General features: G+C 43.2%; 1 protein-coding gene across 1 annotated transcript; it reads right to left on the reverse strand.

Annotated features, from left to right (window-relative positions):
- Positions 1-2,846: 2,846 nt before the first annotated feature.
- Positions 2,847-17,100, reverse strand: zufsp (zinc finger containing ubiquitin peptidase 1). Its single transcript, XM_033980599.2, has 11 exons — positions 16,981-17,100; positions 15,921-16,388; positions 15,319-15,420; positions 14,027-14,131; positions 12,918-13,027; positions 12,313-12,481; positions 10,145-10,333; positions 8,184-8,349; positions 7,376-7,536; positions 4,855-5,075; positions 2,847-2,981 (listed from the first exon to the last, which is right to left on the reverse strand). Exons 2-11 carry the CDS (start codon positions 16,378-16,380, stop codon positions 2,934-2,936), a joined length of 1,731 nt encoding a protein of 576 aa, XP_033836490.1. The 5' UTR covers positions 16,381-16,388; positions 16,981-17,100; the 3' UTR covers positions 2,847-2,933.
- Between the last annotated feature and the right edge of the window lie 239 nt (positions 17,101-17,339).

Below are 17,339 nucleotides of genomic sequence, written 5' to 3' on the forward strand. Positions count from 1 at the left end.
ACAGAGTAATAAGTAAGAAAGAAAGAAAGAGATTAAAATCACAATAGAACAAATCAAAACATAAATAATTATCAGAAAATGAACATTAAAAGAAAAAAGGCAGAATAAAACCCTTTTAGTCACATGCACAGCTAAACAGATCCATTTGAGTCTGGATTTAAACATCGTCAAAGTCAAGGCCTGAGTCACATCTTCAGGAAGGTTTTAACTGAACAAAACTGAAACACTGATTCACCAGGTTTAGTCCTGGTTTAGACCTGAGCACAGGACACATGTGCTCGTACTTCCTGGTTCTAGTCCTGACCCGAGCAGCAGTGTCTGGATGTTCTGGATGTTCTGGATGTTCTGTTCTGTGGCTCATTTGTAGAGTCCAGTGATCAGGACGTTACAGTCGTCTAATCTACTGGACACAAATGCAGGATAAGTCTCTCTCTGGTTTTGACAGTTTACCTTTGATTTTTCACATGTTTTTAGATGTAAAAAGCTGCAGATGTTACTGATTTGATGTGTCTGTTAAAGTTCAAGTCTGAGTCCATTTTTACCTCTAGATTTCTCTCCTGATTTGAAGGTTTTAGAGAGAGAGACTGGAGGTGACTGACACTTTCTCTATGACTCTGTGGCCAAAGATGATGACTTCATACACACATTCACACACACACACACACGCACCCCCACACACACACACACACACACACACACACACACACACACACACACCAGTGTACACAGACAAGGGGGGCGAAGAGGGTTAAATGTCTTGCCCAAGAAAACAAAAAGCAAATATTCATCATTTTGAGCACATGGTACAGTGTGTGACAGAGCTGTGTGTATCACACTTACTTGGTAGATGTGTAAAAATCTGCTTTTTCTTTATGTCCTCAATTCTTTGTTCATCCAACTTTGTTTCAGAGGTTTGTTTCTCCGTGTATGTCACTTGAATCCATCTGGAAAATTTTGTGTGTGTGTCCATCCATCCATGTTCTTTCTCTTATCCGGGCCCGGGTCACAGGGGCAACAGTCTAAGCAGGGACTCCCAGACTTCCCTCACCCCAGACATGTCCTCCAGCTCCTCCGGTGAGACCCCAAGGCGTTCCCAGGCCAGAGAGACAGTCCCTCCAGCGTGTCCTGGGTCTTTCCCGGGGCTCGGCTCAGCTCCTTCTTTACCACAACGGACCGATACAGCGACCGCATCACTGCAGACGCTGCACCGATGCAACTGTCAATCTCACGCTCCATCCTTCCCTCACTCAAGAACAGGCCCCCGAGATACTTGAACTCCTCCACTTGAGGCAGAAACTGTCCATCCACCCGGAGAGAACAAGACACCTTTTTCTGTCGAGAACCATGGCCTCAGATTTGGAGGAGCTGATTCTCATCTCAGCCATTTCACACTCGGCTGCAAACTGCCCCAGTGCTGCAGGTCCTGACTCGAAGAAGCATCAGGACAACATCATCTGGACCCTCTCCGGCCCCTGAATGTGCCTAGAAATTCTGTCCACTGGAGGGTGTGTTCTAATTGCAGGGGATCACACTCCTCAGCCTTCCTGGTAAGGTCTACTCCAGGGACTGGAGAGGAGAATCCGACCGATAGTTGAACCTCAGATTCAGGAGGAGCAGTGTGGTTTTCGTCCCGGTCGTGGACACTGGACCAGCTCTATACTCTCCATTGGGTCCTCGAGGTTCAGGCGAGTTTGCCACAGTCCACACGTGTTTTGTGGATCTGGAGAAGGCATTCGACCGTGTCCCTCGTGGTGTCCTTTGGGGGGTGAGTATGGGGTCCGGGGCCCTTTGCTGAGGGCTGTCCGGTCCCTGTATGACCGGAGCAGGAGCTGTAGGTAGGTAGGTAGTAGGTCAGACCTGTTCCTGGTGCATGTTGGACTCCACTGTCCTTTGTCACCGTGTGTTTATTCTTTTATTATTTTTATCCCAGTGTGAGGTGAGGAGAGTCTGGAGTTGGTAAAATCACTTTGTAAAACCAAAGCGTCAAAAGATATTGAGGCCATACACTTCAGACTGAATGACATGTACTTCTAATAGTACTACTAGTACAATTAGTACTACTAATACTAGTTCTACTACTCCTACTGCTGTTTATGTTCTACTTTACAGCCAGTCCATTGAAATGTATCCTGATTGTTGAGACTTTACCTCTGAGTTTTAAACTGAAATGCACTGAATTCTTCTAGGAGTCGTCGTCTTTTGTAAAACTACAGATCTGGACTGGATCTTAAACTGATCTTGAACCACCTAAAATACAACCATGTATATTTAACATTTTTCTTAAAATTTGATTGAAAAACAATCTTTCTTAGAATGATGACTCATAGTATTATTAGTTTAGTCCTGAGAGTCCGTACTTTATTACTCATCGTTTTGATTGTATTTGTTCCTTATTCATTTCTTGTCTGACAAATCCAGAGTGATATTTCTCTGTATTTCCCCAAAGCCTGAGGATCTTCTGGGTCCCCAAATAATACCACCCCTTTTATTTTACAGATGATTTAGACGTGGACACGTCACAAAGACTGAACAGTAGTAAATGTAAACACATTAAACACATTAATCTAGAGTTCATCCAGGATTCATCCAGACTTTTAAGTGTTTTCTTTGCTGTACTTATGGACTACCTTTGGAGACCCCCTGTAATGTCCCTGAAGCCCCACAGGGGGCCCCGGACCACACTTTAGATTACACTGTGCTAAAGCCTCTGCCTGCAGAGTCTCTGTTTAACATAAATGAGCCTCATCTGAAAGTCGCTCCAGTGTCACAGAAGTGTTTCCTGCTGATTTCACTGAGCTCACTGCCCTCAAGGATTACCCAGAATGCACCACTCTCTTGCAAGGAACAGGAAGATAAAAGACATTATGTTTATTTAAGGAAAAACACAACAGAATAAATACGAGCAGCATGTTTGTCCTGAGACGAGGGTCTGGTCACGGGATCCGCTCGGCGCGTAACGCCTTTGAATTCAAGAGGCGAATCTGTTAAAAGAAAACGACAAGTGAGTGAGGTTATATCACAACATGTTCAACTAGTCCAGAGACCTGGTTTAGACCTGGTTTAGACCCGGTTTAGACCCGGTTTAGACCCGGTTTAGACCCGGTTTAGACCCGGTTTAGTTCAGATCTGGTTTAGTTCAGATCTGGTTTAGTTCAGATCTGGTTTAGTTCTTCTTTAGACCTGGTTTAGTTCTTAAACCTGCGCTTGAATCCATCTGGAGTGATATTGACCTGGTTTAGTCCAGTTTTCATTCCTTGGGCAGATGGACCAGTGTAAACAGAAAATGCTGTAATCATTTAATTAAACATGGGAGTAATCAATGAACTGGGGCCGTTAGAGGAACACAGATTTCATTTTGGAGAAGTAGAAGGACAAATACTAATCCATACTAAAACTAGTACTGAACCAGATGCTAACGAGTATTCGGGACTGTAGGCCTTTAGCTGCCTTTAGATTAAAAGGATTTAAATGGGACGACTTAAGAAAAGAGAAGAAAGTGAGGGATTTACCAAAAAATAGAAAATCATTAGCCATTTATATGTAAAAAAAAAGGCAGATTAAACTCATAATACACAAGTCGTATATAAATACAATGCTTCCCAGTACGTTTTTCTGCATAAATAGTTGTTTCTGCATGAACGCCCCCTGCAGGTGTGTTCTTGTGAGTGCACTTTGGGGCACACACACATTACAGGGATTTGTTTATTGGTTGCCCTGATTTAGCTGGAGACAAACACAGGTGTGATCATGGTCACGTTTCCAGCTCCAGGTTTGTATATGACTGAGTTTTATTGATGATTTTACTGAGATGCTTTCAGTCGTATGCACAGACTTTGATGGTTTAGTCATTACAGGTGATTTTAATGTACATGTGGATAATGTGTTTGACAGAAACACTAAAGAGCTCAGGTCTGTGAAACCTTTGGTCTGACTCAGCACATCAGTGAGTCCAGAGGGCACAAAATGGTTAAAGATGAGCAGAAAGCTCCATGGAGGAATGATGACTCGGTCAGGGCACAGAAAAGGGAGGAGGGCCGAGCGGGAATGGAGTCAAAGCTCCAGGTTCATTATGAGATTTACAGAGAAAAGATGCACATGTACAACCACAGTTTATGTAGAACAAGAGAGAGGGATTTTTCTGACATTATTGGAAGTTGAAGTAACAACTCTCATGTCCTGTTTGCAACAGTAAACAGATTAACAAACCCCCCAGCTCCACTGACTCACTCTGCACCTGTAACTGACAAAACTGTCCCAGAGATCATCTCCAGTCTGAGTTCATCTACACCTCCATGTGTTACCCACTAAACTTCTAAAGTCTGTGCTCAGTTTGCTGTCACCACTCGTTTGCATAGTTAATGTGTCACTTCAATCTGGAACATTCCCAAGAGCTTTGAAAACTGTGGTTATCAAGTGTCTCCTAAAGAAGAGCAGTCTCGCCACAATATTGAACAATTATCGACTGATCTCAAATCTGCCATTTTTAGACAAAGTCCTGGAAAAAGTTGTTTACCAGCAGCTTATTAACTTTCTCCAAATGAACAACTCCTTTGATGTTTTCAGGCTTTAGACCCACAGACTGAGACTGAGGTCTACAGCCAATCGTGGGGCAGTAAGAGCATGTGGTACTGAAGAGGAGTCATCGATGTGGCTCTGGTTTAGACCTGGTTTAGACCTGGTTTAGACCTGGTTTAGACCTGGTTTAGACCTGGTTTAGACCTGGTTTAGACCTGCTTCAGTTCTGTTTTAGACCTGGTTTAGACCTGGTCCAGTCCTGGTCTGAGGTTCCTGACCTGACAGACATAAACACATAAACACACACACACACACACACACACACACACACAAACTGACCTGTTTGTCTTGCTCAGACAGGACGCCCTCTGCTGCCACCAGCTGGTACTGCCTGTGCTTCAGTCCAGAGGGAAACTTGCGCATTTGTCGCAGAGCCACGGAGACCGAGTCTGGACTGAGAACTCGTCTAACGTCCGAGGAAGAAGAACCAGGATCCAGCATCAACAGACAGAGCGCTCCACTCCTCCTCTGCTCCAGCCCCACCACCGTGCGACTGTGACCTGGACAAACGTTTTACTCCTCTGAGCTTTAAGCCAAGTTATAATGTTACCTCATCAACCAGTATATTAAGAGCGTAATACGTGTCCTTTAAAAATATAACTACAGATAGTTTGCCATGAAATTACATTGGGTTGTTCTGCATGTATGTCTGTGGAAGAATGTTCAGCAGTTACTATAGTGACACAATGATCACATTAGCAAACACCGATTTAAAGCTTTTTTGACTCAAGACAAAATACAGCATGGATTTAAACACTTTCAGGAGCCTGTGGTCAGTCCGAGCTCATGGTCCAGTTCAGGAGTTTGATTTCCAACAAAAAGGTGAAAAACTGTTGGCTAATGCTAATGCTAGCTTGTGACTGCAATTTAATGTGTGAGGGACATGTTTAATAGCACAAATCAACTCTTTCAGGGCAGTGCAAAGACTAAACTTAAACTTCAGTAAGAGCGCTTCAGACAAAGCAGTGCCTACAGTTAGCTTCACAACTCTCTTCTAATCTGGATGGTACGGAAAACAGTGTCCAGACCACCACTAAAACCTTCTCTAGACTTGCCCCAACCATAGACTGTTTATATAAATGGACATAGCCTCTGCGTTCCAAACAGGAAGCGATCGTGGGTGCACTTTGACCTCCATCGATCCTACACCTGCTCCAGCCTCGATGAGCTTCATCTGGAGCCGAACGCTGTGGTGACGTCACACTGAGTCCACTTCTTTAGACAGTCTATGGCCCCAACTTTTACAGGACAAATATTCTGTGTTTGTGTGGCTTTAAGTCCTGTTTAAAGATGCTTTTTGTCACTTTGGGATTAGTATTTCACATTTTGACCTTGAAATAATGTCTAAAAACACACTTTAAAATCTACACTCTCTTTTTCAATGAGGTTTTGGGGCGTTGGAGCTCCCTCTGCTGTCAGCAATGGGAAAAGAAACAAATTAAGACCTAAATTAAGTCCTTATACCCCGTGAATGCTACGGCTAATAGTGACGTTTTATGGACTATGGAAAAAGACTGGAGTTTTACCTGTGAAGCAACAAACCTGGCAAAATGCAAACTGAGCATTTGTGAGTGCTCAGAGAAGACAACTCAGGATGAGGGGATTAATTAAACGTGAATGAAGCAAAAATACAACTCCAGATATGTTTTTGAAAACAGGACGATGATCGAAAATGGTTAATAGTCCATCCATCCATCCATTTTCTTCCGCTTATCCGGGGCCGGGTCGCGGGGGCAGCAGTCTAAGCAGGGACTCCCAGACTTCCCTCACCCCGGACACGTCCTCCAGCTCCTCCGGTGGGACCCCAAGGCGTTCCCAGGCCAGAGAGACATAGTCCCTCCAGCGTGTCCTGGGTCTTCCCCGGGGCCTCCTCCCCCCGGTGGGACATGCCCAGAACACCTCCCTAGGGAGGCGTCCAGGAGGCATCCTGAGCAGATGCCCGAGCCACCTCAACTGGTTCCTCTCAACGTGTAGGAGCAGCGGCTCTACTCCGAGCTCCTCCCGTGTGACCGAGCTCCTCACCCTATCCCTAAGGGTGCGCCCGGCCACTCTGCGGAGGAAACCCATTTCAGCCGCTTGTATCCGCGACCTTGTCCTTTCGGTCATTACCCAGAGCTCATGACCATAGGTGAGGGTAGGAACGTAGATTGAGGTAAATCGAGAGCTTCGCCTTCCGGCTCAGCTCCTTCTTTACCACAACGGACCGATACAGCGACCGCATCACTGCAGACGCTGCACCGATCCGCCTGTCAATCTCACGCTCCATCCTTCCCTCACTCGTGAACAAGACCCCGAGATACTTGAACTCCTCCACTTGGGGCAGAGACTCACCACCCGGAGAGAGCAAACCACCTTTTTCCGGTCGAGAACCATGGCCTCGGATTGGTTAATAGTTAATTTTGCTTAATGTTCCTTTAATACTATTATATGTATTAGTTTATGATAAATTTCAACGTAAATTTTACAAACAAACCTATTCTGCAAAATCAACTTTTCAGAGTTTTCACCAGGTTGCAGTTATTTCCTTCTTATTTTTCCTCTAAAATTGTATTTGGACTGATTCATGTTTGAGTTTAATCTTTAATCGCTTATTTTCAAGATGCCATTTTGCCGATCGATCCCCATTTTCATCTCCACCTGTGCCACGCCCACTGTGCCACGCCCACTGTGCCACGCCCACTGTGTTCTTTGATGAAGTGGTTTTAGATGAATATTGTGATTTAAAATGTGTAAATTAAAACAGAATGATCCACAGAGATGAGAACCATAGAGACACAAGCACAATCGCACTGGTTTAAACCTTGGTGCTGCAGGTAAAGTGGCGGGAGTTTGGTGTGGATGATCCGAGGAGGGAGTCTGCCGCTGTTTTGTCCCAGGTGGAAGTACTGCCTGACCCACTCAAACAGGCGGGGGTGGGTGTCTCCAGGACCTGTGGGCTGGTGGAAGTCCACGATACGAGCCCTGAACGAGGAAAACATGAACATTAAAGAGGTATTACCTGCTAACACATACCATTTGAAACGCACCTGCTCCCCGTGCTAAGTCACTCCCCCTTCAGAGCACAATCAGTGTATATCCCACTAATGAAGCTTCTGCACATCACACCAGGTTTGTGAAGCTATAGTATATTGTTTTGTATCATGTTTTTTGTGTATTTATGGAGAATTGTCGTGTGGAACCGTGGGTGATGGGTGATGGGCGGAGCACTGTACAGAATCGTACTGTTAACTATAAAGAGGGTTTGAACAGGACCCAGGAGAGAAAATGCTCAACGATGCATCGATATTTTTAAACTGGGTGTTTTGACTCATTTAGACGTCTGCAGGAATCACACTCAACCTTCATAACACCATCGGCTGTTGTATACGGGTGTAGCTCATGTTTGTTGTGATGCACAGGTGTAGCTCATGTTTTTTAGCCCTTGGAGCCTGTAGGATGAGCCCAGCCTCGAGCCACTTGGATTAGACTAAACCTGTTTCCCCGCCTCTGTCCCCGCCTCTGTCCCCGCCTCTGTCCCCGCCTCTGTCCCCGCCTCTGTCCCCGCCTCTGTCCCCGCCTCTGTCCCCGCCTCAGTCCCCGCCTCAGTCCCCGCCTCAGTCCCGCCTCACCTGACCCGCAGTGAGGTGAGCAGACTGTATATTTCCGTGGCTCCGATCCAGGCTCTTGTTCCCTGGAGTCTGTGGTTAAAGTGGGACGCCCCGTGTGGATCCAGGCCCTCGCTCCAAGCCTCTTCGATCAGACGCTGCACCCGAGGGAGACTGGGCACCGCCATGTCTGCACCAAACAGAACACCGTTACCATGGACACGGTCAAATCTAACATCCCACCGTGATTTACACAAATGTAACTTCACACAAACCAACCCCTGTGTTCATTTAAAGGCACATTATGTAACATTGATACTTCAGAACATTTTCCTTGAAGATACATTTTATGCCAAACTGTGGAAGATTATAGCCAAAAGAACAACATTTCCATGGAAACAAGCAGAAGCAGGTCGTCCTCCTTCAGGCAAAGTAAGAGCCAGGGTCGTGGAGATGCAAGTCCACTCGGAGTAAGGATCTGTGATTTTCAGAGCAATAAATAAATGAAAATGACAAAGAATCTAAAAACAAAAACATGTTCAATCCTGGTCCAGTCCTGGTCCAGTCCTGGTTCAGTCCTGGTTCAGTCCTGGTTTAGACCTGGTTTAGACCTGGTTTAGACCTGGTTCAGTCCCGGTTCAGTCCCGGTTCAGTCCCGGTTTAGACCTGGTTCAGTCCTGGTTTAGACCTGGTTCAGTCCCGGTTCAGTCCCGGTTCAGTCCCGGTTCAGTCCCGGTTTAGACCTGGTTTAGTCCTGGTTTAGTCCTGGTTTAGTCCTGGTTTAGTCCTGGTTTAGTCCTGGTTCAGTCCTGGTTCAGTCCTGGTTCAGTCCTGGTTTAGACCTGGTTTAGACCTGGTTCAGTCCCGGTTCAGTCCCGGTTCAGTCCCGGTTTAGACCTGGTTTAGTCCTGGTTTAGTCCTGGTTTAGTCCTGGTTTAGTCCTGGTTCAGTCCTGGTTCAGTCCTGGTTCAGTCCTGGTTTAGACCTGGTTTAGACCTGGTTCAGTCCCGGTTCAGTCCCGGTTCAGTCCCGGTTTAGACCCGGTTCAGTCCCGGTTCAGTCCCGGTTCAGTCCCGGTTTAGACCCGGTTCAGTCCTGGTTTAGACCTGGTTCAGTCCGGTTCAGTCCGGTTCAGTCCCGGTTCAGTCCCGGTTTAGAACTGGTTTAGACCTGGTTTAGTCCTGGTTTAGTCCTGGTTTAGACCTGGTTTAGTCCTGGTTTAGACCTGGTTTAGTCCTGGTTTAGTCCTGGTTCAGTCCTGGTTCAGTCCTGGTTCAGTCCTGGTTCAGTCCCGGTTTAGACCCGGTTTAGACCCGGTTTAGACCCGGTTTAGTCCCGGTTCAGTCCTGGTTCAGTCCTGGTTCAGTCCCAATGAGACACAGGGACATTTAATTTTCTGTATTAAACATTAAACCAGTCCATATCTTTCTGTTTTTTAACTCTTGCTTCACCTCTGCCAAAAACACAAAACCTATGACATACTTGATTATCTGAAAAAAAACCAAAAAAACAAAACACAGAGACGGGACAGGAACAAACTGAGCTCCTGGGATCTTTTATAGTCATAAAATAAAATAAATGGTCCAGACAAAAGAGGAACATGCAGGTTTTATCAGACCATCACTAAACCAGAGTCTAAACTTTATACTCACATAAATAAATGTGAATGAACCTTTAATTACATCCAAAATACAGGGACAATTTAAACATTTTCGGACACATTAAATCATTATTAAATCAATGTTTAAAGTAAAGAGGCGTGGCTCGTCTCCATGGAGATGTTTTGGCATGTTCCACAGTGCCACAGTATGTATGCTGCTGGTCTCCATGGATATAGAAAAGATTAATGCTACACTAATATTCTAGAAAAAGTAATAACATCTCCATGGAGACGAGCAGACGGCAGACCCGCCACTGGAAATGTTACATGGTGCATCTTTAAGTAATTGCCTGTGATATGAGGGATATTGCTCTGTGTTTAGTACCTGGCAGGACAGCAGTGTATTGGTCCAGCCTGAGCAGGGAGGACAGCAGCATTTGGAAGTTCCTGTATCCGCAGCCCCAGCCTCGGTCCCCGTCTGAGGAGCAGAAGTGATCGGTGTCTCCGCACAGCCACACGTGGACGCAGTCTCCGCCTTCAGACTGGAAATGCTCTGACAAGGCCTTTAACACTCCTAAAACAGAGACAGAGACTTTACAGCAGCACGACCGTGAACATACTGTCACTGTAGGGAAATGTGTCCGCTGCATTTGACCCATCCTTCTGTCTCTGGGGCAAACGTAGACTGTATATATAATTGGACACACCTAACCCGCTCGCCACCGCCACAGACTCCGCCCCTCTCTCTGTACCTGCTGCTGTCAGACTCATTTTGGTCTTAAATGTTCGTATAAACCCGCTCTACATGATCCTGTTGTTTTTATTTCATGACTGTGTCCACGTCTTCTTTCCCCGAGGTCGCTCCCTCTGGCGTTGGCACCAGGTTTGATTGTGTCCACTCCCTGTTAAACCAGCGTGGACGGGAAGGGGCGTTACCTTCAACACACTCGCTTTTTGGTTGTGATTATTCTCGATCGGAATTCCAAATATGGCGCTTGGCTGCAAATCGTCCCTCCACCTGCTCCGGCCTCGATGAGCTTCATTTGGAGCTGAAGCTGTGGTGACGTCAGACTCTCAGTCACTTCTTTCTTCTTCTGTGGAAACCTCACAGGAACATCTCCAGATCTTGAGCTCGGCTTGGTCAGGAGGAGAACATGCAAACCAGACCCAGACACAGGAAGGCACGCCAGTTCAACCTGGGCTTCTTGCTGTGAGGTTAAACAGTTTTACTTTTTGCAAAAACAACTGTAATGAAATAACCGTAAGACGCATAAGTTTAATGCCATACTGTGGAACATTCCAGGCAACATATTGTGCAACTTCAATTCCTCTTCTTCCCAAGATTATCAATAGGAATATCAATGTTATCTGCCAAAAAAACAACAGACTAATACAACATTCTTCATCTCAGTGACTGTGAGCACCTGCGAAAAAAACATCAGGTTTTTATAAAGCAGCAATAATTAAGCCTTTATGTGAAAGTATGTAAAAGTATGTGAACTTATGTGAAAGTATGTGAACTTATGTAAAAGTATGTGAACTTATGTAAAAGTATGTGAACTTATGTAAAAGTATGTGAACTTATGTAAAAGTATGTGAACTTATGTGAAAGTATGTGAACTTATGTAAAAGTATGTGAACTTATGTAAAAGTATGTGAACTTATGTAAAAGTATGTGAACTTATGTGAAAGTATGTGAACTTATGTAAAAGTATGTGAACTAATGTAAAAGTATGTGAACTAATGTAAAAGTATGTGAACTAATGTAAAAGTATGTGAACTTATGTGAAAGTATGTGAACTTATGTAAAAGTATGTGAAAGTATGTGAAAGTATGTGAACTTATGTAAAAGTATGTGAAAGTATGTGAACTTATGTAAAAGTATGTGAAAGTATGTGAACTTATGTGAAAGTATGTGAACTTATGTGAAAGTATGTGAACTTATGTAAAAGTATGTGAAAGTATGTGAACTTATGTGAAAGTATGTGAAAGTATGTGAACTTATGTGAAAGTATGTGAAAGTATGTGAACTTATGTGAAAGTATGTGAACTTATGTGAAAGTATGTGAAAGTATGTGAACTTATGTAAAAGTATGTGAACTTATGTAAAAGTATGTGAACTTATGTAAAAGTATGTGAACTTATGTAAAAGTATGTGAACTTATGTAAAAGTATGTGAACTTATGTAAAAGTATGTGAACTTATGTAAAAGTATGTGAACTTATGTGAAAGTATGTGAACTTATGTAAAAGTATGTGAACTTATGTAAAAGTATGTGAACTTATGTGAAAGTATGTGAACTTATGTAAAAGTATGTGAACTTATGTGAAAGTATGTGAACTTATGTAAAAGTATGTGAACTTATGTGAAAGTATGTGAACTTATGTGAACTTATGCTCAAAAACAGCTGCACCATTTAAACTGAGCCTGGAACGTGACCACGAAGTGTCACCTGGAAACAAACCAAGGAAGAAATGATCAAACTGAAAAGGCTGGATCGGTCGATGGTTTGAGTTTGTTTCGTTTCTCAGGTCGTATGTTCTTGTTCCTCACCTCGAGTCCTGGTTTGGCCGTCGTCTCGCCCTGTCGCTAAAGACTCCATCATTTCCGCTCGTTTACAGTGAAACTCTGCAGGATCCATGAGTCCACGAGCCACAGCTCTCTCCAGTCTCTGCTCCATCTGTTTACGATAGCCCCCAGTGCCGTCCAGGCCAAACTCCTTCTGCAAAAACATGGATACGGGACAAAAGGATTCATAATTATACAAATAAACGAGATAACTAGATGTGCACATTTATTAGTGATGTCGTTTCTTTTCAACAGGGGAAAAGGTTTCACATCTGCCATCTGCTGGTGAAAAAAAAATCAAATTAACTTACAGATGGTAGGTTTAAAACTCCGTACTTTTATGCATTTATTTTTATTTAAGGATTTTTAAAAAGAGTGAAACTCATTGGCGTGTGATTTTATGTCCCAATAAAATTCAGTTTCACCACCTTTATATAAACAGCTCCCTGATAGAAAAGTCTTGTTTACTCAAAAGAAATAAATATAACTAAATATAATTAACGCTGGAGGAGCTGCTCGTATGAAGTGTTTGAATAAAATTAAAGTAGATTTAAACGACCAAAGTCCAAAATGCAAAAATATCGTCTCACCTGAAGCTTCTTGAACTGTTCCTTCTCCAGTCGTGCCTCTTCCTCTCGCCTCCTCTGCTCCTCTTCCTCCTGAAGTCTTCGGGCCAGTTTCAGGTCTGAGCCAGGACTCGCTGAGAACAGATCAAATATATAAGGACGCTGGAACTTCAACTTTTTCACTTAAAGAGCCAATTTCACACTGTTTAAAGGGCCATGTTCCTCTGTTCTCTGATCTGTTCTGTTTCCTCGTCACAAACAGACCTGGAGTACTGTATCCTGGTACAGAAAATACATAATACTATGTGAAACAAATATAAAGATGTTTTTAATCCTATGTTGTATTTTTAAACCATAATTTAAAAGAAACTGTGTAAAACTATTTAGAGTACTCAGAACACAGTCCTCTGATTGGTCCATGTGACTGAACACAGTCCTCTGATTGGTCCATGTGACTGAACACAGTCCTCTGATTGGTCCATGTGACTGAACATGTTACAAAACACATTTTAATTTAAGTATTCAGTGTTCTGTCATTAAATACATTTGAGAGTATTCTCCCTTCACTGTTAAAGACCTGGAGCGATATAGAATCTAACACACCTAAACCTAAACCGGGACTACACCTAAACCGGGACTACACCGGGACTACACCGGGACTACACCGGGACTACACCGGGACTACACCGGGACTACACCGGGACTACACCGGGACTACACCGGGACTACACCGGGACTACACCGGGACTAAACAGGGACTAAACAGGGACTGCACAGGGACTGCACCGGGACTACACCGGGACTACACCGGGACTACACCGGGACAAAACAGGGACTACACCGGGACTAAACAGGGACTAAACAGGGACTACACCAGGACTACACCAGGACTACACCAGGACTACACCGGGACTAAACAGGGACTAAACAGGGACTACACCAGGACTACACCAGGACTACACCGGGACAAAACAGGGACTACACCGGGACTACACCGGGACTACACCGGGACTACACCGGGACTACACCGGGACTACACCGGGACTACACCGGGACTACACCGGGACTACACCGGGACTACACCGGGACTACTGCAGTACTCTGTTATGACCTGGTGGAACAGCGGCTCTCACCGTTCACAGACGCCTCGTGGTCTAAATGCAGCTCCACGTGTTCCTGAAGAGTAAAACTGTTGGAGCAGACGACGGAGCACATGGGACACTGGAACTGACTCTGCCCTGGAACAAGAGTGAAAAACACATTCATTTATAGATATTTTACTAGTTTCACTGTTTTTTGAACTTTCTGTTAAATCAACAGTTTTGTGCTGCTGTGATTTTGAAACACGCCGTCGTCTCCAACCCGCACACTGCCTTATTTATGTTTACAAATGTGACAGAGAAATTATACTGGAGATTCAAAATGGCCACCTTCAGAAAACCCCTGGCCTGACTCAGAACTGTGCCCTCCATCACGGCACGCAGCCTGAGTCCAACGCTGCCCCCTGCTGGCACACCTATCCCTGCTTTATGTGGGTCACCATGGTCTTTTTGCTTTGGGGTGTTTTTTTTGGACACGGGGTTTGTTTGGTTAAGGGTTTTTCCAACGTCTTTAAAAATTAAGAACCAGAAAGTTAAAAAAAATGATAAAAAGCACTGAACCCTTATCTTTATTTTCTGGGTCCTGATTAAATATGTTTTGATCTGCGTTTGTCCAATAATCAGGTATAAGTATAAGCTAACGCAGCGTGCTAAGAGTTGTTACTGAACCAGGGATAAAAACAGGGACAGGATCAGGACTTTCTGTTCAGTGCGACACTCACTTATGATTTAATTATGTTTATCTGCTCATTTTCTCTGTGACGTGTTTGCGACGTCAGGGGAAAGCTTTGAATTAGAAATCAAGGAAATAATCAGAAGTGCAAGAAGTACGCCAGTCTGTTACTTAAGTAAAAGTACAAGTACAGGAGCAAAAAAATACTCAAAAGTATCACGTAAAAAAATCTACTTAAGTAAAAGTATTAAAGTACCTGTTTAAGGCGATTTTGATAAAGATTTTAGCTGAATTTCGTTCAACAGAAACAAAAGTTTTTTTCTATTTGTTTTTATTTGTATATTTTTGTTTTATTCAAATTCTGAACATGTTAAAATAAACTCTCAGCCATTTCAGCAGGTCTCACACAATAATAAAAATACTTTTACTTTCAGTCCAGTTCAAAAATGTAGTGGAGTAAAAAGTAAAGATACTGCTCTCAGATGTACTCAAGTAAAAGTAAAAGTACACACTGTAAAATGTACTTAAGTAAAATACAGATACCTGAAATGTTTACCAAAGTGTAGTACTTCACTACTTTTACTTTGTGAGGTTCCACGTCTGGAAACAGCACAAATACTGAGTCTGTAATGAGTTTGTTTTGGTCGTGTACCTTGTGTTTTCTGCGCTGGGTCCAGATGCAGCTCCACATGTTCCTGGAGGCTGAAAGAGTCACTATAGACGCAGGCGCACACGGGACACACAAACCGACGCTCTGAAACAACAACAAATATCAAACTGGGATTTTTCTGACAAGCATTGGAGTTTCAGGTAGATTTGCAATTTAAGTTTTGAATAAACATATTCTGCTCCAGGATAATTTACAAAAAAAAAAAACAAAAAAAAACAAAATCTGAACTGACAAACTATTACAAGGACATTTGAGAACATGTGTGTATCTAAACTACAGGGTTAGACGTTTGTATGTAGAATAAAACTCCATGGAGACACAGGGAGGGCATCTGACACAAAAATCCAAGAGCAGATTTGAACCACAAAAACTAAACAACAAACGTGTCAATCAGGCGCTACCAAACAGACAGAACGACACACAGCAAATATTCCATCTATTCTGATGCTTTCACTCAAAAATAGCAACAGTAAAAGTAATATTATTTGTGGCTTCAAATCAGTACTTAGATTAAACCGTGCATGGAAAAGTTTAATTTGCCATTGGCGCCCTCTGCAGGCAACAGTGGAAACAATAATAAAAACCTTTGTGTGGAGAGCTCATTCGTTTCTTCTTGTCCGCTCCACCTGTAGCTTCACTGTTGAGCTTCTTACCCTGTGTTTTCTGTCTCAAAGGACTCAAACCTGAACTCCTCGTATGACTACTGGCACACGCTTTAGATCTGACAGGAGAAGGGCTAGAGGTAGAAGAATTTTCACTGTCCAGGCCACTGCAATCTGAAGACATGAATAATTCAGGACTCGACAGATATTTAGTCAGATCTGAATTCGTTGAGGGATTGGTTTGGTGATTAGCTCTTATAGGAGACGTGTTTTGTTTGTCTGGGTGAGCCGTGTTGATATGAAGGCCGAGTTCGTCGTAGGAGACTCCAGACAGAGAGCAGAGGGGGCAGTCCATGGTGTTCTCCAAATGGCTCAGTAAAAGGTGAGTTTTCAGGTCCTCCTCCAGCAGCAGCTCCTCACCACAAATGTCACAGGTCAACATTGTGAAACCTGCGGAGACAAAGATAATGTTATATATGGTATTCATTTGATATTTATATGGTATTTATATGGAATTTATATGGCATTGTGCTTTATTGTAATAAAATAAAGGTCTTAATAAGTTTCTATCACATTAAGAGAGCACTACGGTGACTCCTAGTGGTCACTTGGGGTCATAACTGTTTCTGTTGTTGCTAAACACAAGAAATAAAATTATTATTATTTATTTATCTTTATTTCTACAGGGAGAGCACAATGAGCGTACTCAAGACTCTCTTTTTTACGGGTGCCCTGGTCAAATACAGAACAACAAAAGCAAAAACAAACAAAATAAATAAACACATAACTGCACTGGCTCATTTAAAACATTAAATCTGCGGAAATACTGCACAAGGAAAGGTCTACACGTTTGGGACATCGGACATGAATTAAACAAAAGGATCTACATCATTTCAGTCTTTAAGTCGCTGTTTTTCTTGCTAAAATTCACAAATCTCTAAAAAGCCCCATGTGATAAACGCGAAAACAACAACGTCTGCATTTTAAACAACAACAACATTTACGCTCATCACCAGCAGCATCTTGATCTGGAAATACTCACGGTTTATGAAATGTGAACCACTCGGTAAAATGCGGTTTATTTGCAGAGAAATGTTAGTTTTTGTTTCATTTCTGTTTTGAATTTGTTCAAATATAAACCGGATGTTGTTTCTTCTTCGCTGAGGGCGAGAGCAGAGCGCAGCGACACCCCCCGGTCACTGCGGAGAACTGCCACTGTTCACACAGTAACATGTCAGACTGTTTACACTTTTACAGGTCAGTTTTTAAAGATTATTATGTTATTTTAATGGATCCATGGATTTTACCAAGAAATTATGAATCATATTTAAGTATATTTCCAGGGATTTTTTAAATGATATGGACTGCCAAAGAATAACCAAAGGAAAATAACAAACAGGA

The sequence above is a fragment of the Periophthalmus magnuspinnatus genome, chromosome 16, assembly GCF_009829125.3.
Source record: "Periophthalmus magnuspinnatus isolate fPerMag1 chromosome 16, fPerMag1.2.pri, whole genome shotgun sequence".
In the NCBI taxonomy this organism is placed as follows: Eukaryota; Metazoa; Chordata; class Actinopteri; order Gobiiformes; family Gobiidae; genus Periophthalmus; species Periophthalmus magnuspinnatus.